Source organism: Salvelinus alpinus, chromosome 4 (assembly GCF_045679555.1).
Source record: "Salvelinus alpinus chromosome 4, SLU_Salpinus.1, whole genome shotgun sequence".
Classification (NCBI taxonomy): Eukaryota; Metazoa; Chordata; class Actinopteri; order Salmoniformes; family Salmonidae; genus Salvelinus; species Salvelinus alpinus.
In genome coordinates this window covers 2,618,925-2,641,151 of record NC_092089.1, presented here as the reverse complement: position 1 = coordinate 2,641,151, position 22,227 = coordinate 2,618,925, and the positions used below count along the sequence as shown (strand labels likewise).

Here is a 22,227-nt window from a genome sequence, read left to right as displayed (position 1 = left end):
TGTGGCTAAGTAGGAAGGGCAGTATGTATTTGTATTATAATGATGTCTGTTTTAAAGAGCTACTATGCAGGCCTGATGTATAATGGAAACTTAAGAACTCTGTGTGTGTCCACAGGGTCGGGCGTGGATCAGGCTGGTGCTGATGGAGAAGAGGTTGTCTGAGTACATCTCCTCCGCCCTGAGGGACTTCAAAACCACCAGGTCTTTCTCTCTGGCACACACACACAATGGCAATACAAAACACCAGACTGAGTTGGTTTTAGGTGTTCTGAGGATGGAGCTAGTGTGTGTTCTGAGGATGGAACTTACTGTGTGTGTAATGTGTAGGAGATGGTATGAGGATGGGGCCATCATGCTAGGTGAGGAGGCGGGGCTGCTAGCAGATACACTCATCGGTCTCAACACCGTTGACTTCAGGTACTCGTATCATACTGTATATTATTTATAGTGTTGCTGAGTCAGAGCTCAGGTTATACAGTAAAGGTCTCAATTAAAGTGTATTTTCCTCTGGTGGTAGCTTCTGTCTGAAAGGGGAGGGGCTGAATGGAAGCTGCCCAGCGGTGATTGACTATACGCCCTATCTGAAGTCGATTCAGAGGTATGTGGGATTCAATCTTTTAGTCCTTTACCTGCTATTATGTACCCTTCCCCCTGTATGTGCCCTATAAATTGAACTCCTACCCCCTCTGTAGTACCCTCTGAAGTGTGCCCTTTACCCCTGTGTAGAGAGAACAGCATCAGCAGTGATGAGGAGGAGTTGAGGACCCTGGGGAGCAGCGGCAGCGAGAAGAACACCCCTGAAAAGATGGCCGCCAGCACTGCGGAGGCCATCTTAACTGAGCAGAGCAGCTGGGTCTGCAGGTGTAAAAGACTCGAGCAGAAATACCGCATGGCACTGGAACAGAAGGTAACGTCTCAGTGTGTGTGTATTGTACGTGTGTGTGCTGCAGAACACTGTATTGCACTATAGAATGCAGGTGTATTTGTGACTGAGGGGTCTGAGGAATAATTGGAAAGTTAGAAATCAAAATGTCAGGCTAACTGTCAGTGCTCTGTTGAGGAAATGGAAACGCACACAGCTTGAAATCATTCATTCTATCCTCACCAGAGTACAAATCTATAGTGCCTCCTTTACTAAAACAAAAATCTTGTTTATCTGTTTTGCTACTGCAAAAAATGTAATAATGCAACAACTCTGTGTGTGTGTGTGCGCGCCAGTGTTATCTGGAAGAGATGGTTCGTCTGAGAGAGGCCCAGCTGTCTCAAGTGATTCCTCAGAACAAAGCTCTTCAGCAGAGACTAACAGACACACACCTCTCACACACACTGGAGAAGGAACAACTACAATACATCGTACTGGAGCTCCAGGACCAACTGTGAGTTTGTATCTGTCAGTGGGTGGAATGACCAGCTGTGAGTGTGACATTTTAACCACAGCGAGAGGGCCAGGGAATGCAGGAGTAGTGCGCACAGCTATGTCTTACTATACTTGTGAGGACTTCTTGGGGACCAACAACCTTAACTCCTAAACCTAATTCTAACCTTAACCTTAAACCTAACCCCTAAGACTAAGATAGTTATTTTCACAAGTGAGGACCTGCAAAATGTCCCCACTTCTGAGGACTTCTACTTACAGGTATAGGAAAGTGTGTGTGTGACACAAGGTTGTTATTATTAGTTTTAAGCTTGTTATTTGAAGTTCAGTTAGTTTTCTGATCCACTTGTCCTTTTAATTTAGTTTATTTTTTGAATAATTTGTTGTTGTTTTAGTGTTAGGGACAGAGTAACCTATGCCACTATGGGCCAGTAATACACGGGACAGTTGAGCTAATGTGATTAGCATGAGGTTGTAAGTAACAAATAAATTCCCAGGACATAGACATATCTGATATGGGCAGAAACATTAACAAGAATTTAAGCTAACTGCACTGTCCAATTTACACTAGCTAGTACAGTGAAATAATACCATGCTATTGTTTGAGGAGAGTGCCCAATTATGAACTTGAAAATGTATTAATAAACCAATTGGGCACATTTGGATAGTCTTGAACAGATATGCAATGGTTCATTGGAACAGTCTAAAACTTTGCACATACACTGCTGCCATCTAGTGGCCAAAATCTAAATTGCGCCTGGGCTGGAATAATACATTATGGCCTTTCTTTTGCATTTCAGAGATGGTTAAAAAAAATGCGCATGTCTTTTTTCTTTGTATTATCTTTTACCAGATGTGAGTTATTCTCCTACATTAATTTCACATTTCCACAAACTTAAAAGTGTTTCCTTTCAAATGGTTTCAAGAATATGCATATCCTTGCTTCAGGGCCTGAGCTACAGGCAGTTAAATTTGGGTATGTCATTTTAGGTGAAAATTGGGGGAAAAAGGGTCAGATCCTTAAGAGGTTTTTAAGTTGGGTTTAAAGGTAGACTCAGCAAGATGACGTAGATGCACCGTGTACACAGTAGTAGTGAGTCAATTTCCACAACAACTATGAGCGTTGGCGCATGAGGCTTAACTTGTCCTCTGTTTTGGTCCCGTAGCTACCATGTTGCATCGTGCAAATCTCATTGGTCGTGTTAGAGCGGATCACTTTTGTCAAGCCTTTCAAAGTGTGTTGCATTGTGGGAGAAAAAATGGTCTGACTTGCGCCTACATGTCAACTGCATGACCATTACAAAAATGTGATTAAAGGTCATTGACTGCAGTCGACTGCAAGTTTCTGCTCTTCAACTTAATTCTGCAGCCATCGCCTGTATTGTGGGAAGCTCTATTGCCAACCAATCATTAGGGTGTTTTTGTTTGACTCACGCGAACGTGACCAAAGACATGACTGAAACAGGAACCAATTTGCCGCGATTTATGTATACAGTGGATACATATAAATAAATGTGCTATTTGAGCCTCTCTCTCTAATTGATTGTACAATGTACACTACTATACTATGATTTCAGTTTGAGTGTGATATGGGTGTTTAGATGTTTATTTAGACATTATAAAGAAAACATTTTATAAACGATGGCAACACTGCCATGTTGATCTGAGCCTTGCTGTTGGAAAACCACATTACTTTTGGCTGTCGCAGATGCATTTCCCCTGACTTCACTCCTCGACCTTTGGTCTACAGTCGGTTGCTTTCGGCCTTACCACTCAAACGCCCCCAATATCTGCGGTGCTGCTCATGGCGACGTCGTCTTGCTGAATCTACCTTTAAATATCAATGTAGCCTGTCAGATTCAGAAGATTGAAAACCCCATTCTATTTTATTTGAGTTCATTTTGGAGTCAAAGATAATAGTTTTAGTTTTTCAAACAGATTTGTTCATTTTATTTCAGTTTACAGTTTTTTTCATAATTGGTTTACTGTAATAACCTTGGTGTGATGACTTGGCCTGGGTGAATCATCAGAGGAGATGATTTGGTGGAGGTTAGTTTATCACTGAGAGTCTCTAAATTAATGGTGTGATCAATTTGATCTCTTCCTTTGATCAATATAATATTTTAATTTGGGTTGTGAGGATTTCCTTATCTTTCCAAATGCTGGGGTTGAAACTGCAGTCATCTCTCAAACCAATAATCAGTCAGGGGTATGGATTTACAGACGCAACATGGGGAGAGAGAGGGAGAAGTTGAGGTGAGGAGAGAAGCGATTACAGAGGGACTGGGGTACGTAGTATATTTTGGGACAGAATGTTCCAGGAACACAATATGAGTAGCTAGTGTCTTGACAGTAGAGGTTTATGTCTTCGTGTGTGTGCGTGTATATTTCATCCTGCTCAAGGACAGTGCTGAAGAACCATGACTTGAGGTCCAGACAAGAACTGACCGCACATCTGACCAATCAGTGGCCTTCACCCGGTGCCATGGATACCAATGCTGTTGCCTTGGATACCATGCTGTACAGGAATAGGGTGGGGCAGTGGGAGGAGTATGTAAACAGGGATAAATTCCTATTCCATAACTTCCTCACTTCCTTACACGCCATAGTATGATTTTATACGGTCCACCCAAATGTGGTGACAGTATATTTATTTATAAATATGAATACTATACCTGTGAGAAGTGCTGTGAAAAAATAATGAATTTTAACATTCCAAATGGTTAGTCCAATGTAGCCATCACACTATTTAGATGCATCCAGAGAGTCTGCTCTAATGTCTGTGTTCTACAGGAAGAATTTCCAGAGTCTAGAGCAGCTGTCCCAGTCCTCTCTGGAGCCCTCACACACACTCAACCTGGACACTAGACCAGCCAGCTCACACTGGCACCACCATGGTGTGTGTGTGTGTGTGCATTTCTGTGCTATCCCCCACTACCAATAAATAATAGTTATTTTGTGCATGTGTTAACCCCCTCTTCTGCTCCCCAGGGAAGGAGGACACCCCCTCTCTGATAGGTCTGTGTGGGTCTCTGCAGTCAGTAGCCAGCAATAAGTCACTGGCCAGCCTGAAGTCCAGTGAGTGTCTAGCCAGCCCCACCACAGATGACCAGTCCTGACCTCACCCCGTCCTAGAACAAGAGACCCAGCACATGGTTTGGAGAAAGAGAGCCAGATTTGGATCCTGGAATTGGAACTCAGCCTTTTTAAATAACATTCCACCCCACCCCGTCCTAAACCCAGAGATCTAACTTCGTCCCCAGGCTCAATTCATAGATTACCAGATGCAACACAGGTCGTAGAATCAGACTGCATAGAGATTTATTTATTGGAATTTCTATGACTAAATCACATGGAATCTGGATCCAGGAACTCTTGAGTTTTTTAAAAGAAATATTGAAGGAACTCATAGCTCAAAACATGGGAGCCGCAGTCAATCATTTGGAATTTACAACCCGAACTGACCCTGGAACCAGCGCTTCAGTAGTCAGTCCTTCAATGTAAGCGCAGAGCCGTTGGAAAAACCAGGACTATATTGACCAGAACCGACCCCATGTTTATTTATTAGTTTGTTGTATATCTGCACTGATGGGAAAACAACTGCATAGTTGAAAGCCAGTTCTGGGTAGGCATACTGTTGTCACCTATCTTATGTGTTCAGATCACTGCAGACCAAGGAGAACGCCACTTGACACTATCGACCAGACCTTTTGGTGTCACTTAAAGGACTCCTCATGATGTAAACATGCTCAGCATCCCAGAGATTGACAAAACTTGAGGAATGGCTTTCTTTAGGATTTATTTAGGGATGGGTAAGGAGTGTTGAAGTTTAGGATTTGTTTCTCAACAGTGTTAAAGCCTGTAGACTAGTGGTTCTGTTCATGCCTCATCAACTTGCAGGTGTTGTCCTGTTACCCTGGCAACTTAAGTGAGCTCTACTATAGATGGCCATGGTAGGTCCGACTCAGCGGCCAAAGAAATACATCTCAAAGAACGGACGTATTTAGGTATTGTATTCCTGCCAGAGGACTGGACTATCCTCATTATTTATAATGTTGGAAGGGCCTTGAAATATCTAGAGGAGAACAGTGTTGCTTTTCTGTTTTCTGTTTCTACGGTCAATCCTCTGTGGTACTTGACTTGCAGCCATAATCATATTATTGATGGCATTGACTATCTTATAAACCATCAAAATAAAGTCAGACACTCCATATATAAACTCCCAGTAATTTATTGGGTATTTACCAGCGTTTGGGCATCACTGTGCCTTCTTCAGGCACAGACACATTGGTAAATACCCCATATATAAACTCCCAGTAATTTATTGAGTGTCCGACTTCATTTTGATAGTTTATTTGACATTAGTCAGCACCTCCACACAAACACATTGTTCTGGGTGTGCGTCAGCGAATTCTTTTTTTGGGGGGGGGGCAATGTATCTCATCCACAATCCGTTTTGGATTTAACCACACAGTTGTGTTATCTTTATGCGTCATAAAGGGTTTGTATTCTCAGGAAATGTTTCCTGTCCAACAGGGTTAGGTTGAACCGTTTGGTTAGGTTGAATGTTATAGGCTGTATTGGGGTTGCATCTTCTGTCTCTGACTGCTTTGAGATTTATTTTGATCAGAGGCATGTGGGGAAAGTGTTCAGGGTGTGTTCTGTCTCACACACACACACACACACACACAGTTAATAGTATTGTGATATTGCACATTGATTTTATTACTTTGATTTATTTATTTTCTCCTGCTATTTTGAATAAACTACTGTACTAAACAATATATTTAGGCTTGTGTTTTGTTTGAATTCTGTACCAATGTGTATGTTCATTCCCCATGTATACACATAGATCTCCATGTTTTTCCCCTACCACGACCCTAGTGTTAGAGCGGGATGTAACGTTTAACCCAGCAGGCCCCGGTCCAAAATAAAGTCCCTGACAGTAACATTTAAACTGGTGTTTAATGACCTGTTCTGTCACCACAGGACTCAAATTAAGCACAACTTACTCCAGCAGCTACTGAGGAGTAGGAGGAAGCTCCAGCAACACAGATAATTAAATCCCTGCTCACTAAACAAGACAGATACAAACAGCTGAGAAAACTAGACTATTTTATTTTTAGGCCCAGAAGACAGAAAATCAGATTCAGGAGGACTTTGAGAAACTTCACCAGTTTCTACGATATGAAGAGGCAGCCAGGATGGCTGTCCTGAGGGAGGAAGAGGAGGAGAAGAGTCGGAGGATGAAGAAGATGATTGACGATATGAACAGAGAGATAACAGCCATTTTAGACACAACGAGAGCCATAAAGAAGGACCTGGTATCTGATGACATCTCATTCCTGCAGGTAAGGACCAATATCTCTGTTGTCTAGAGGTTATTTGGGATAGATTTATTGATTATTAACTGATGATTGATTTCAGTGATTACATGTATTATTGATTCATTTGCACTTTTGTTCACCTGCAGAACTACAAGGACACGTTAAAAAGGTAAGGCTACGTCCTATTTGTCCGCCACACCTCAGGTGAAGGGTGAAGAATCTGGACCCTAAGTGATTGGCCTCTTCTCTCTCTCTGTTCCCTGTGGTTCTGAACCCAACCCCACCGTATCACTAACTCTTGGATATTCTTCTAGAGCCCAGTGCACAAGCCCAGATCCAGAGCTTGTTTCTGGAGCGCTGATCAATGTGGCAAAGCACCTGAGCAACCTGCAGGTCAGAGTTCTGGAGAAGATGCTGAAGTCTGTTCAATACAGTGAGTCTGATTTTATTCTTACCAATGTTCATATCTTCACAAACATTTTTAAATTGCATTCAGACAATTTCAGATAAAATATCACTGATCATCTGGCAATAATGCCCCAGTAAATTAAAAAACAGTGGATCTCTGGTTTTAAACATGTCTCTCTTTTTCTCTGTTCAGCGCCTGTGATTCTGGACCCCAACACTGCCCATCCATGTCTCATCCTGTCTGACGATCTGACCAGTATGAGATTCAGTGATGGGATACGGCTGCTTCCTGACAACCCAGAGAGGTTTGATAACTATCGAATGATCCTGGGCTCTGAGGGCTTTGACTCTGGGACACACAGTTGGGACACAGACGTCGGGGACAATACAGTGTAGTTTGTAGGTGTAGTCTATAAGTCTGTCCAGAGGAAGGGAGTGGTACAGACTGGACTCTGGCGTGTAGGCTATTATAATGATAAATACTGGGCACGTTGTCCAAAAGGGCCACAGACTGTCCTGACACTGGAAAATAAACCCCATCGGATCAGAGTGCAGCTGGACTGGGACAGAGATACACTGTCCTTTTACGACCTTGATAATAACACACACATACACACACACTTTTACAGAGAGATTGTTTCCATACATCAATATTGGCAGTAATCTCTACGCTGCTAGGATCTTACCAGGGAAAGCCTCTGTAACAGTGGAACAGCACATTATACCTCCCCATGTTAGCCCTTCTTCCTTTTCACTTGATCAGTTGTTGTGGTACGCTGACGCAGCGGAAGGCACCACTACCTCCGTGATTTAGATTTGTTCGACAGGATTCAATTATGAATTGAATTATTATATGTTAACAGAAACTACTGGATTGAACCAAATCACAAATCTTTGCTGATCTAATAAAAACAATTGATTTAACAATTCAAATGTCAAAATGTGACTTATTCTATGTATTTCTGTACAAAGTTGGAAAACGTGTCACTGCAGGTGATCATTGAATATATTAAACAATAGAAATCTATATCATTGCTACATGTTTTGAGAACATGTACAGGTTGTCACAGTTCACAGTCCATGTCTGGCTGACTGGGGATTGAATATGGGATTCTGGAAGAGGTGCATTTCAGGTTTAAACTGTCAGTCTGGCACTGAACAGAACATGTATCCTGAAGGACCTTGGGCCTTCTCTTCCAATAGGGTTGAGAATGAGGTGATAGCGTTAGGGTCATGAATTGAGAGAAAATGCAGCAGGGAATGAGAGGGGGTTCTGCGGGACAGAGACTACTAACCAGAAGTTATCCCGCCTCATCCACAGCTTTGACACTCGTCTCTACTGTCCCTGACTCCACTCTCCGAGGGTGTCTCAGGAGGAGTCGGGATATGCATTTCAGACATGGGTATAATACACACGTGTACATGTGTGAAACAGGACAAATATACGCATCCATCAAATGATTATTATTACTGTCAGACCCCAGATGGCACAGTGCACACAACCCCCATACCTCAATAACTAACGTTATGGGATAAAACACTTGTCCAATGACAGACAAGTCTCTGATACCACCTACAGGCCAATGTAGTTAAATGCACTTCATAACATGATATTTCACCATGGGTGCACAGGAAAAATATTCTACAAATCATTTAAGTAGTTATGAAAATGATACCTTCATGATTTGGCAAAAAAAACGATTTCAAATACAATCTGTGCACTTTTACTATTTTCTCTTGTCACAATTAGTATGGTGATTAAGTGCAGTATACCTTGATTGAGAAATATAAGATAAAATATGAATAATATTGATTACCTACAAATATTTGTTTTCATGTCTGCCAGTATTTCCTGCTTTGGAACAGAATCAAGTCCTGGCGTTAGGTCCTAAACGCCAACATTAGCTACTTCCAGCTAGTCACATGACATATCACACTTGAACACTTTATAACAGTGAGGGGTGTTGGGGTGTCTAAGCAGCTGGGAGGACACAGGCATGCAAAGTTACACCTGAAAATCTCTAAGGACCCAGGGAAAGGTAGAGGTAGCCAATACCTACTGTTGGCGATGGCTGATTGTGTTCTTGGTATTGTCTATGGTTGTGGTTTGTGTGTGTGAGAGGCCCAGTCAGGTCAGGTGTTGCTGGTCAGCAGCCTCTCCTGGTTGTGCTTGCGGAAGAAGGCTTTCCCAAACTCATAACAGCTGATCATAATGGCACAGGCTGGGGCCACCTTGATCACCCTGGGCAGGAAACCTAGGAGATAAAAGTAGGAGAGGGAGTGAAAGGGGGGAGAGCGAGTGACGAGGAGAGAGAGGGGTGGAGGAGAGGGAGTGAAAGGGGGGAGAGAGAGGGGTGGAAGAGAGGGAGTGACGGGGAGAGAGAGGGGTGGAGTAGAGGGAGTGACGGGGGAGAGAGAGGGGTGGAGTAGAGGGAGTGACGGGGGAGAGAGAGGGGTGGAGGAGAGGGATAAGGAGAGAAAGTAGGTCACCAGTTAGGAGACTAACCTGAGGTAACTGTGTGTTTTGGGTGAACTATCCCTGTAGCCTGACCTACCTACAAACAGTCCACCCACGCCGTTCTCAGCCACAATCTTGGTCATCACACTGAGAGTGGAGGAGGAGGCCTTGGACGACACTGCAGAGACACATGACAACATAGCTGGGTTAGTAGTACAGGATCACTACACATCACTAAAGATCATAAGGATGATTCCATGAATCAGGTGATCAGCCTGGAGTTCTATACCCACAATTCATAGCCTGGAGTTCCCCTATCTCCACCTGCCTCCTGGTCTTCACGACGTCGAAGGGAAGAGTTACTATGGAAGCGATCTGGAGGAAGACATAAACAAGGGTTAGAAATCACACTTATATTTGACAATGCTGCCCTCTAGCAGTATTAGATGGAATAACACCATGTCAGCACAAGAAGAGTTACAGAGCTAGAACAACATTAGAAAGGTACAACAAACTATATCAGATATTTAATGTTCAATATATCTAGGTGCTCTACTAGACAGAACAGTTTGAGTTGAGAGGACAGCTAGAATACTCACTGATCCTGACACCGCTCCGGATATGAAGGTGATGGCAAACGTTGGCTCTCTGATGTTGTTGTGCTTACACAGCCACGCCTTCCCCTTCTCATAGTTATACCAGTACATGGCTGAGGAGGAAACAGACACAACATGGAACTCCTGTTATCAAACACTAAGAGACAGAGAGAATGAGAGGGAGAGGAGAGAGAGGAGGGAGCTAGAGAGAAGGAGAGGAGAGAGAGGAGGGAGCTAGAGAGAAGGAGAGGAGAGAGAGGAGGGAGCTAGAGAGAAGGAGAGGAGAGAGAGGAGGGAGCTAGAGAGAAGGAGAAGAGAGAGAGGAGGGAGCAAGAGAGAAGGAGAGGAGAGAGAGGAGGGAGCTAGAGAGAAGGAGAGGAGAGAGAGGAGGGAGCTATAGAGAAGGAGAGGAGAGAGGAGGGAGCTAGAGAGAAGGAGAGGAGAGAGAGGAGGGAGCTAGAGAGAAGGAGAGAGAGAGAGAGGAGGGAGCTAGAGAGAAGGAGAGAGAGAGAGAGGAGGGAGCTAGAGAGAAGGAGAGGAGGGAGCTAGAGAGAAGGAGAGGAGAGAGAGGAGGGAGCTAGAGAGAAGGAGAGGAGGGAGCTAGAGAGAAGGAGAGAGAGAGAGAGGAGGGAGCTAGAGAGGAGGAGAGGAGGGAGCTAGAGAGAAGGAGAGGAGGGAGCTAGAGAGAAGGAGAGGAGGGAGCTAGAGAGAAGGAGAGGAGAGAGAGGAGGGAGCTAGAGAGAAGGAGAGAGAGAGAGGAGGGAGCTAGAGAGAAGGAGAGGAGAGAGAGGAGGGAGCTAGAGAGAAGGAGAGGAGAGAGAGGAGGGAGCTAGAGAGAAGGAGAGGAGGGAGCTAGAGAGAAGGAGAGGAGAGAGAGGAGGGAGCTAGAGAGAAGGAGAGGAGAGAGAGGAGGGAGCTAGAGAGAAGGAGAGGAGAGAGAGGAGGGAGCTAGAGAGAAGGAGAGGAGGGAGCTAGAGAGAAGGAGAGGAGAGAGAGGAGGGAGCTAGAGAGAAGGAGAGAGAGAGAGGAGGGAGCTAGAGAGAAGGAGAGGAGAGAGAGGAGGGAGCTAGAGAGAAGGAGAGGAGAGAGAGGAGGGAGCTAGAGAGAAGGAGAGGAGAGAGAGGAGGGAGCTAGAGAGAAGGAGAGGAGAGAGAGGAGAGAGCTAGAGAGAAGGAGAGAGAGAGAGGAGGGAGCTAGAGAGAAGGAGAGGAGAGAGAGGAGGGAGCTAGAGAGAAGGAGAGGAGAGAGAGGAGGGAGCTAGAGAGAAGGAGAGGAGAGAGAGGAGGGAGCTAGAGAGAAGGAGAGGAGAGAGAGGAGGGAGCTAGAGAGAAGGAGAGGAGAGAGAGGAGGGAGCTAGAGAGAAGGAGAAGAGAGAGAGGAGGGAGCTAGAGAGAAGGAGAAGAGAGAGAGGAGGGAGCTAGAGAGAAGGAGAAGAGAGAGAGGAGGGAGCTAGAGAGAAGGAGAAGAGAGAGAGGAGGGAGCTAGAGAGAAGGAGAAGAGAGAGAGGAGGGAGCTAGAGAGAAGGAGAGGAGAGAGGAGGGAGCTAGAGAGAAGGAGAGGAGAGAGCTAGAGAGAAGGAGAGAGAGGGAGCTAGAGAGAAGAGATAGCGAGAGGGAGAAATAGAGAGTGTTGTATACCTGAGAGAGATATAGTGATAGACATTGTGTTATTTCTACCTGAGAGAGATATAGTGATAGACATTGTGTTGTTTCTAACTGAGAGAGATATAGTGATAGACATTGTGTTGTTTCTAACAGAGAGATATAGTGATAGACATTGTGTTGTTTCTAACAGAGAGATATAGTGATATACATTGTGTTGTTTCTAACAGAGAGATATAGTGATAGACATTGTGTTGTTTCTAACAGAGAGATATAGTGATAGACATTGTGTTGTTTCTAACAGAGAGATATAGTGATAGACATTGTGTTATTTCTACCTGAGAGAGATATAGTGATAGACATTGTGTTGTTTCTAACAGAGAGATATAGTGATAGACATTGTGTTGTTTCTACCTGAGAGAGATATAGTGATAGACATTGTGTTGTTTCTAACAGAGAGATATAGTGATAGACATTGTGTTGTTTCTAACAGAGAGATATAGTGATAGACATTGTGTTGTTTCTAACAGAGAGATATAGTGATAGACATTGTGTTGTTTCTAACAGAGAGATATAGTGATAGACATTGTGTTGTTTCTAACAGAGAGATATAGTGATAGACATTGTGTTGTTTCTAACAGAGATATAGTGATAGACATTGTGTTGTTTCTAACAGAGAGATATAGTGATAGACATTGTGTTATTTCTACCTGAGAGAGATATAGTGATAGACATTGTGTTGTTTCTAACAGAGAGATATAGTGATAGACATTGTGTTGTTTCTAACAGAGAGATATAGTGATAGACATTGTGTTGTTTCTAACTGAGAGAGATATAGTGATAGACATTGTGTTGTTTCTACCTGAGAAGGGCACGTCTCTAAGCAGTGTGGGTCCCCAGCCCCTCCAGAGAGACCGCCAGCCCTCGTTGCGTACTGCAGAGTGGATAACCTCACTCAGCTCCCTGTACGAACTTCTCTGGGACTGCATCTTAGTACGAATCAGCTCCAACGGACTGATCACTGTCACAGAGCCCACTGACTCACAGAGAGACAGAGAGAGACAGAGAGAGACAGAGAGAGACAGAGAGAAAGACAGAGACAGAGACAGAGACACAGAGACACACAGAGAGAGAGAGAGAGAGAGAGAGAGAGAGAGAGAGAGAGAGAGAGAGAGAGAGAGAGAGAGAGAGAGAGAGAGAGAGAGAGAGAGAGAGAGAGAGAGAGAGAGAGAGAAAACACTTATAAGCACTACACACAGAAAGAGCAGTTAAACAGAGCAGTTAAACACATTTCTTTCTCACATGAAAAGGAGGCCATAATTATATCATGGCGCTGGAGAAGATGGCTGATGTTTTACGTGCTCCTAACCAACTGTTTTTTTGTTCATTTTTTGTGTTGTTTGTAACATATTTTTTATCTTATTTTGTATATAATGTTGCCGCTACCGTCTCTTAAGACCGAAAATAACTTCTGAACATCAGAAGAGCAATTACTCACCACCAACTGGCAGGCACTTTTTTTTCCTTTAACGAGCCCGACAAGCCTGACGTGAAAGACATACTGCTTTCCCGGGAACAAGCCCAAATCCCCGTCATTTGCGTGAAGACAAGACGGAGAAAAATAGGGCGAAGGTCAGGCTGCCTTCTGAGAATTCGTAGGCCTTCCTTTCTACTAGCTAACGTGCAATCATTGGAAAATAAAATCGACGACCTACGAGGAAACTACCAACGGGACATTAAAAACTGTATTATCTTATGCTTCACGGAGTCGTGGCTGAATTACGACATTATCAACATACAGCTGGCTGGTTATATGCTGTATCGGCAGGATAGAACAGCGGCGTCTGGTAGTCTGGTAAGACAAGGGGTGGCGGACTATGCATTTGTAAACAACAGCTGGTACACGATATCTAAGGAAGTCTCGAGGTTTTGCTCGCCTGAGGTAGAGTATCTCATGATAAGCTGTCGACCACACTATCTACCTAGAGAGTTTTCATCTGTATTTTTCGTAGCTGTCTACATACCACCACAGACCAATGCTGGCACTAAGACCGCACTGAATGAGCTGTATTCCGCCATAAGCAAACAGGAAAACGCTCATCCAGAGCCGGCGCTCCTAGTGGCCGGGGACTTTAATGCAGGGAAACTTAAATCCGTTTTACCTAATCTACCAGACGAGCTAAACTACTTCCATGCTCGCTTCGAGGCAAATAACACTGAAACATGCATGAAAGCACCAGCTGTTCCGGGCGACTCCGCAGCCAATGTGAGCAAGACCTTTAAACAGGTCAACATTCACAAGGCCAGACGGATTACCAGAACATGTACTGTGAGCATGCGCTGACCAACTGGCAAGTGTCTTCACTGACATTTTCAAACTCTCCCTGTCCGAGTCTGTAATACCAACATGCCTTAAGCAGACCAGCATAGTCCCTGTGCCCAAGACCACGAAGGTAACCTGCCTAAATTGCTACCGACCCATAGCACTCACATCTGTAGCCATGAAGTGCTTTGAAAGGCTGGTCATGGCTCACATCAACACCATCATGCCGGAAACCCTAGACCCACTCCAATTTGGATACCGCCCAAACAGATCCACAGATGATGCAATCTCTATTGCACTCCACACTGCCCTTTCCCACCTGGACAAAAGGAACACCTATGTGAGAATGCTGTTCATTGACTACAGCTCAGCGTTCAACACCATAGTGCCCTCAAAGCTTATCAATAAGCTAAGGACCCTGGGACTAAACACCTCCCTCTGCAACTGGATCCTGGACTTCCTGACGGGCCGCCCCCAGGTGGTAAGGGTAGGTAACAACACTCAGGGGTGCGTGCTCAGTCCCCTCCTGTACTCCCTGTTCACTCATGACTGCACAGCCAGGCACGATTCCAACACCATCGTTAAGTTTACCGATGACACAACAGTGGTAGGCCTGATCACCGACATCAACGAGACAGCCTATAGGGAGGAGGTCAGAGACCTGGTCGTGTGGTGCCAGGACAACCACCTCTCCCTCAACATGATCAAGACTAAGGAGATGATTGTGGACTTCAGGAAAAGGAGGACTGAGCACACCCCATTCTCATCGACGGGGCTGTAGTGGAGCAGGTTGAGAGCTTCAAGTTCCTTGGTGTCCACATCACCAACAAACTAACATGGTCCAAGCACACCAAAACAGTCGTGAAAAGGGCACGACAAAACCTATTCCCCCTCAGGAGACTGAAAATATTTGGCATGGGTCCTCAGATCCTCAAAAGGTTCTACAGCTGCACCATCGAGAACATCCTGACTGGTTGCATCACTGCCTAGTATGGCAACTGCTCGGCCTCCGACCGCAAGGCACTACAGAGGGTAGTGTGTACGGCCCAGTACATCACTGGGGCCAAGCTTACTGCCATCCAGGACCTCTATACCAGGCGGTGTCAGAGGAAGGCCCTAAAAATTGTCAAAGACTCCAGCCACGCTAATCATAGACTTTTCTCTCTGCTACCACACGGCAAGCCGTACCGGAGCGCCAAGTCTAGGTCCAAGAGGCTTCCAAACAGCTTCTACCCCCAAGCCATAAGACTCTAATCAAATGGCTACCCAGACTATTTGCATTGCCTCCCCTTTTATGCCGCTGCTACTCTGTTATTATTTAAGCATAGTCACTTTATTAACTCTAAATACATGTAGATATTACCTCAATTACCTCGACTAACCGGTGCCCCCGCACATTGACTCTGTACCGGTACCCCCTGTATATAGTCTCGCTATTGTTATTTTACTCTTTAATAACTTGTTACTTAAATGCCTTATTCTTATTCTTTAAACTGCATTGTTGGTTAGGGGCTTGTAAGTATGCATTTCACTAAGTTCTACACCTGTTGTATTCTGCGCATGTGACTAATAACATTGGATTTGATTGAAAATAAGGTGTCTGTATTTTCCATATTTATTTGAAATTTTGTAGGATGAAATCTCTTGAGATGCAACATCTCGTTTTCAAGAGTGTCCCAACATATATATATATATATATATTATTTTTTATTTTATTAAAGTACTTAGTAAGAAGAAGAATATGGCAACTACTGTCTAATAATAACAACAATGAAATAATTATAATGATAATAAAATATAATTACATTAACAGCATAAAAAGTTGTTGTCCAACTACTAATAGGCTTATAACTAATAAAAACTACTGCTACAACTACTAATACAACTAAGTACCTTTAATATAGAGTATACATATTTACAAATATCCTCACATGGTGATGTTTCTATTAGTTAAAAACACAAACAGTTTGTTCTTAACAGTTGAAAAGGGGTTTCGTAAATGCACTGTGTGATTACAATGTCCTGGTTTCTGCAGGTAAATCATTCCAGTCACTCAGGCCTTTGTACCATATCTGAAAGATCTTACTCCAACCCCCTTCTGGAATTACTGCCGTTGTCCAAAGTAGTGCGAGTTTTGTGAAGTTAGGTGTTCCTTAATATATACAGGGAACTTTAAGTTGATACATTTAAAAAGGAACTAGTACCAATGCAGTGGTCTTCTGTTTGGGAGTGACAGCTAGTTTAGTGATTCAGACATTGTTCAATGATGTCTTATAATGGCATCCAAGAATGAATCCGCAAAGATAGTTATAAATGACATCTAATTTGCAAAGTAAGGTCTTGGTTGTGTTTTGATTGATGATATCACCATGGTCTAGGATAGGAAGCAGCAGTTGGGTTACTATGGTCTTTCTAGTGGATAGACAAAACAATGTTAATCACTCTATCACTATTTATCGCTCTCAAGTATACATCACCACAGTGACCTGTAAGGTCAGAGGTCAGCTCACCTCTGGCGAGGGCGCCTGCTAGTAGAGGCGCCTCCTCAGCGTGTGACCCCATCCTGACCCTCAGGGCAGCACGCAGTTGGTCGTAACACGTGAAGTAGATCACCGTTGCCGGGACCGCCATGATACTGCAAGAAGCATTAACAGAGATGCAAATATAATGTTTCCTCAAGAACCCTGACTCATTCAAATCAGGCATTACAAACAAGAAACCAACATCAACAGATGAAATATCCATAAACAACAAATAAAATGAATCAGCTTTTACCATATCAGACACAAATCAGATGGGTGCAAGCAAGAGGTACAAATAAAATGTTCCCAAATTAATCAACAGCCCATGACTCAGCCGTTACCACACCGCTCAGACACAAATCCAGGACTGAGAGATTTAAAATAAAACATTAACAAATCAAATATCGATAAACCCTGAGTCTACAAAATCACAGTGTCCATCCGTACTGCTCGATACAAATGAGCAGAACAATGGGAAACAATCGTAAACAACTGAATTATCAATAGACTATGAGTTTGCTGAATCACAGCGGGCCAGGCACTCAAGACACAGCTGACCATAAATCAGTGCTGAAGCCAAGTAAGCAGTGTGAATTAGTAATGAGGCAGAGTAACGGCAGACTTCAGACTCACAGGGTTGGAGGGAGGCCGCTCCATAACGACTTGATACCTTCCCTGCGGACTATCTTAATAAAGGCATCCTGTAGAGAGAGGGTCAAAGAACCAGAGAAATAACTAATGCATGATACTGATGTACATGTTTATAAACGCTTAAGGGTCGTACCGAATGTGAATCTCCCGTTCGTCTACCGTTCATTCAGCACGCTGTTGATGTCTGACAGCCGACATCTTTGTGCGATTCTACATGTAAAATCGGTTCACACTCGGTTCGCAAATTACAGCCGGCACTCTGTTCAGAGGAGCTAAGTACTCTCGGCAGGCAAATGCTATTGGTGTGTCCGAACCATTATTCAGTGGCAATAAAAAGTATGTGAACCCTTTGGAGTTACCTGGACTTTTGCATAAATTGGTCATAAAATTTGATCTTCATCTAAGTCACAACAATAGACAAACACAGTCTGCTTAAAACAAATAACACACAAACAATTATACATTTTCATGTCTTTATTGAACACACCGTGTAAACATTCACAGTGCAGGGTGGGAAAAGTATGTGAACCCTTGGATTTAATAACTGGTTGACCCTCCTTTGGCAGCAATAACCTCAACCAAACGTTTTCTGTAGTTGCAGATCAGACCTGCACTCCTGCACTGGTCAGGAGAAATTTTGGACCATTCCTCTTTACAAAACTGTTTCAGTTCAGCAATATTTTTGGATGTATGGTGTGAACCGCTCTCGAGGTCATGTCACAGTATCTAAATCAGGTTGAGGTCAGGACTATGACTGGGCCACTTCAGAAGGCGTATTTTCTTCTGTTGAAGCCATTCTGTTGTTGATTTACTTCTGTGTTTTGGGTCGTTGTCCTGTTGCATCACCCAACTTCTGTTGAGCTTCAATTGGCGGACAGATAGCCTTACATTCTCCTGCAAAATGTCTTGGGAATTCATTTTTCCGTCGATGATAGCAAGCTGTCCAGGCCCTGGGGCAGCAAAGCAGCTCCAAACCATGATGCTCCCTTAACCATACTTAACAGTTGAGGTTTTGATGTTGGCGTGCTGTGCCTTTTTTTCGCCACACACAGTGTTGTGTGTTCCTTCCAAACAACTCAACTTTAGTTTCATCTGTCCACAGAATATTTTGCCAGTAGCGCTGTGGAACATCCAGATGCTCTTTTGCGAACTTCAGATGTCCAGCAATGTTTTTTTTGGACAGCAGTGGCTTCTTCCGCGGTGTCCTCCCATGAACACCATTATTGTTTAGTGTTTTACGTATCGTAGACTCGTCAACAGAGATGTTAGCATGTTCCAGAGATTTCTGTAAGTCTTTAGCTGACACTCTAGGATTCTTCTTAACCTCATTGAGCATTCTGCGTTGTGCTCTTGCAATCATCTTTGCAGAACGGCCACTCCTAGAGAGAGTAGCAACAGTGCTGAACTTTGTACATTTATAGACAATTTGTCTTACCGTGGACTGATGAACATCAAGGCTTTTAGAGATACGTTTGTAACCCTTTCCAGCTTATGCAAGTCAACAACTCTTATTCTTGGGTCTTCTGAGATCTCTTTTGTTCGAGGCATGTTTCACATCAGGCAATGCTTCTTGTGAATAGCAAACTCAAATTTTTTGAGTGCTTTTTATTGGGCAGGGCAGCTCTAACCAACATCTCCAAACTTGTCTCAATGATTGTACTCCAGGTTAGCTGACTCCTGACTCCAATTAGCTTTTGGAGAACTCATTAGCCTAGGGGTTCACATACTTTTTCCAATCTACACTGTGAATGTTTAAATGATGTATTCAATATAGACAAGAAACATAAACTAATAACACACAAATTATTGTAAGAAGAATGTGTTTGTCTGTTGTTATGACCAATTTATGCAGAAATCCAGATCATTCTTAAGGGTTCACATACTTTTTCTTGCCACTGTACATCTTTATAATGTTTGTGGTTAGCTTTCAATGGGTCCATCACTTGAGGCTGGTTCCAAGTCCCACGGGCTGTGGCGGTCAGGCGGCCTACAAGCTACTGATGCAGACCTTTGGAACATCTACATTTAAAAAAGTCTAATAAATCCATGTAATATAGCCTACACCTTCACAATAAATCCATTATTTATTTTAGAAGGGTCTAAATAAATATGATATGAAGAAAATATAGTCTCTTTCAAATGAACAGAATAGCACACTCTGAGTTGTCCTTATGTTAGGTCCTGATCTGGCTATGCCATTAGGCTGTGGGCTACACTAGTTCATTTAGCAGACAAGATTTGCTTAGAATTCCGTGGCATTATTTTATATTATGAAGAATACCAGTGAACATAGCTTAATAAAATAGAAAGGATATTTTCTCCAAACAATTTGAGGGAGTGTGAACATGCGGCTACTCTGTGTTGAGTGGTTAACAAAGAAACAGGTAATCCTATTTGCTTAATTTAGAGTTATTTATGTTACTTTAGTTGTGATTCAAACATTGGGCTATATGTTTAGCTTTTTAATACATTCTAAGGCTGCAAGAAGTAACTAATGATGATTAGAAAAAGGTTGCATGAAAGACATGAGCTTTGCTTTGTTTGTTGAAGTGTGTACAGTGCAGGCTGTACACACTTAATCAGTCTCTCAATCACAATTCGACAAGCACTTGATAATGCCTCAAATTTCCCTGTGGCATCCCCTTTGTGTGGCAGTAATGCCCCCTAAAAAAAATCCATGCCTTTTGCGGCCAGTGGCCGTGGTGCCCTTGGGCTGAATATAATAATTATAATTCCCTTCTCCTGGCTGCGCGCTCCGAAGCACCTCTCACTCACAACCACTAGCATACAAAAAAATGTTTTTAAATGATGAGGCTGATGCAACAGATCAAAACGTTTAGCTTAACATTTTAATAAACTGTTAGGCTATTTCTTCACAATATATGCGCAGCAATGCGCACACGGCAGTAGGCTAGAAGCGCGACTGTTCCATTAGTGGGAAAACACCATTCACAAAAGTGACCGCAAATGCGATTATGCATGTAATGATTTTAATATAAAGGGGCCTTTTTATGGTGAAAATGATCTTCCCCAAACTTGAAACTAACGCACTGCATATGTATGCCAGTTAGGCTCTACACCCATTGTAACGCGGATTAATGTGCTTCATTTTAAGAAGTTATTTGGCCACTTTAGTTGTGATACAAACCATATCAAAACATATAGGCCTATGGGCTAGGCTACATGAGGTGTGTGACTATGATTTGAAAAAGTCGCCAAAAAAAGGCATGTGCTGTTTGTTGCCTTACGCTGGGCATCATTCACAAGTGATATTATATCATTCACAAGTGATATGCTAATATTGTCACCCATCAGACTGTTCTTGATTTAATCTTGTCTTTACATAAACTAAATAATATATGTGTGATTTTTATTTTATTTAGAATGGACAATTATCATGCAGCTGTTTCGAAACTAGGGGAGAAAAAAGACATCATGCACTTAAATAGCAAATGGAGGACGCTTTTCCCATGGTTCATTATCATGCCAGCCAGGTAGACTGTACTCCTGTTGTAAAGATAAGCAATGTGCTTAATATTAGGAAAGTTGAGAAATAAATATAGTAGGCCTAGTCAAAAAAAAGAGGCCTCGTTAAAAGAGGCCATCACTCTGTTTTCTCACGTGATTGCATAGCCTATAGAAAGGTTGCACAACATGAGCTCATGGACTCTCATGAAGTGTTTGATTAGATCTTCTATTACATTTGCATTGATGTCAGAGTGATTAGAGGGACAATAGAGTGCTGAGTACCAGGCAGTTAGCAAGTTTAGTAGGCTACTAAATGACCATCAGCAGCATCAGAGCTTGGAGAAGCCTAATTACCGTGGCTAAACGGTCATGTGGAATTTGAGTGCCATCATGGCTCATGACCGCCCGTGTGGCAGTAATACGGTCACCGTAACAGCCCTAGTCCCATCCCACCCATAACCTCTGACCCTTGGCCACTTGTGCAGATCTGTAAGGAATTAGCAATATCTCAATGTTACCCTCTGATAGGCTAGACAGAATTTTCATCACATTGCACACCAACCCAATCCTTGCATATCTAGATGGGGGTTGGGAGTTGGGTAGAGGTGTTAGAGATGTTTACCAGAGTGCCGTTGAAGTGGCCGGGGGCCTTGTACCAGGCCTTGGAGTTGCCGTTCGTACACACACAGGTATGGTCCATCAGGCCATTGCAGTACACAAAGCATTTCCCTGGAGAACAATGAAGACATACATAATGGATTGAGCCCTGTGGTTTAGAGAGAGAACAGAGGAATGGTAGGTTACATTGAGTATTGTCTTATTACCTTTGGGAAAAGGACTTTTCTGAGCCTGGAGTCTGATCTTGACAACATCCAGAGGAGTGACTGAAAAAAGACAGTTGTACAACCAGTTTAAATATTTAAATATAATAGTTCCACAATCACATTCATATATATAGTCAGTGTATGTGTGTGTAGGGGAGGGTTCCCGTGCTGACCAAACAATGACGTCAGGAGAGCCCCTGAGCAGGAAGCCAACATCTGTTGAAATGGAGTAATGCCATTGGTGTCGACGGGCACAGGATTTTTACCAGAATTACCACTCATCTTGCCTAAGAAAGATATTCAAAACAACATTTGATTCAGTTGTTGTTATGAACATTTAATTGACCAATAAATTATTGTTGAATTCTGGCCAGTGACAATTTGTAATCATTATGTTTACCTTAGAGAAGCTTCTTGCTTGCTAGCTATATTGCAGGAACTAGAAGCTAGCTAACTTATTTATCTAGCTACTCTTCCACAGTGGACAAGTAGTCTTGCTCTTTGTCAGCGACGGAATCCAAAGCAAACCTATTTAAATGTGATGTCCCGGTATTCTTATAGCTCGTATCTGCGTACATGTGCTTCATGGGGCAATTCCACAATACATGGCTTCATTCAACTAGATAAAGTGAAATAAGAATAGCTAGTTTACCCAACATGACATTTGTAAAAAA

The 22,227-nt window shown here is 43.1% G+C and overlaps 2 protein-coding genes and 1 pseudogene across 3 annotated transcripts in view; 2 read left to right on the top strand and 1 right to left on the bottom strand.

The window, feature by feature from the left end:
- The window catches only part of LOC139572740 (RUN domain-containing protein 3B-like), a 19,165-nt gene extending 13,006 nt beyond the window's left edge, over positions 1-6,159 (top strand). The window contains exons 3-10 of the mRNA XM_071395474.1: positions 116-201; positions 328-417; positions 518-598; positions 727-907; positions 1,219-1,376; positions 3,779-3,925; positions 4,169-4,272; positions 4,367-6,159. Of these exons, the coding sequence (XP_071251575.1) occupies positions 116-201; positions 328-417; positions 518-598; positions 727-907; positions 1,219-1,376; positions 3,779-3,925; positions 4,169-4,272; positions 4,367-4,494 (975 nt within the window). The 3' untranslated portion in view covers positions 4,495-6,159. The remainder of the gene's footprint in view (positions 1-115; positions 202-327; positions 418-517; positions 599-726; positions 908-1,218; positions 1,377-3,778; positions 3,926-4,168; positions 4,273-4,366) is intronic.
- Positions 6,160-6,473: 314 nt separating this feature from the next.
- Positions 6,474-22,210, bottom strand: slc25a40 (solute carrier family 25 member 40). Of its 2 annotated transcripts, XR_011674470.1 has the most exons (12): positions 21,954-22,210; positions 21,727-21,840; positions 21,554-21,613; positions 21,352-21,458; positions 17,244-17,311; positions 16,599-16,723; positions 12,628-12,801; positions 10,168-10,277; positions 9,862-9,943; positions 9,666-9,746; positions 9,171-9,365; positions 6,474-6,588 (listed from the first exon to the last, which is right to left on the bottom strand). XR_011674470.1 is itself a non-coding variant. In XM_071395476.1 (11 exons), exons 2-11 carry the CDS (start codon positions 21,833-21,835, stop codon positions 9,244-9,246), a joined length of 1,038 nt encoding a protein of 345 aa, XP_071251577.1. In that variant the 5' UTR covers positions 21,836-21,840; positions 21,954-22,210; the 3' UTR covers positions 7,132-9,243. The 2 variants fall into 2 exon arrangements, 1 of the variants encoding a protein (XP_071251577.1); XM_071395476.1 differs by lacking the exon at positions 6,474-6,588 and having other exon boundaries at positions 7,132-9,365.
- Positions 6,580-7,924, top strand: LOC139572249 (nuclear factor 7, ovary-like; annotated as a pseudogene).
- Positions 22,211-22,227: the final 17 nt, after the last annotated feature.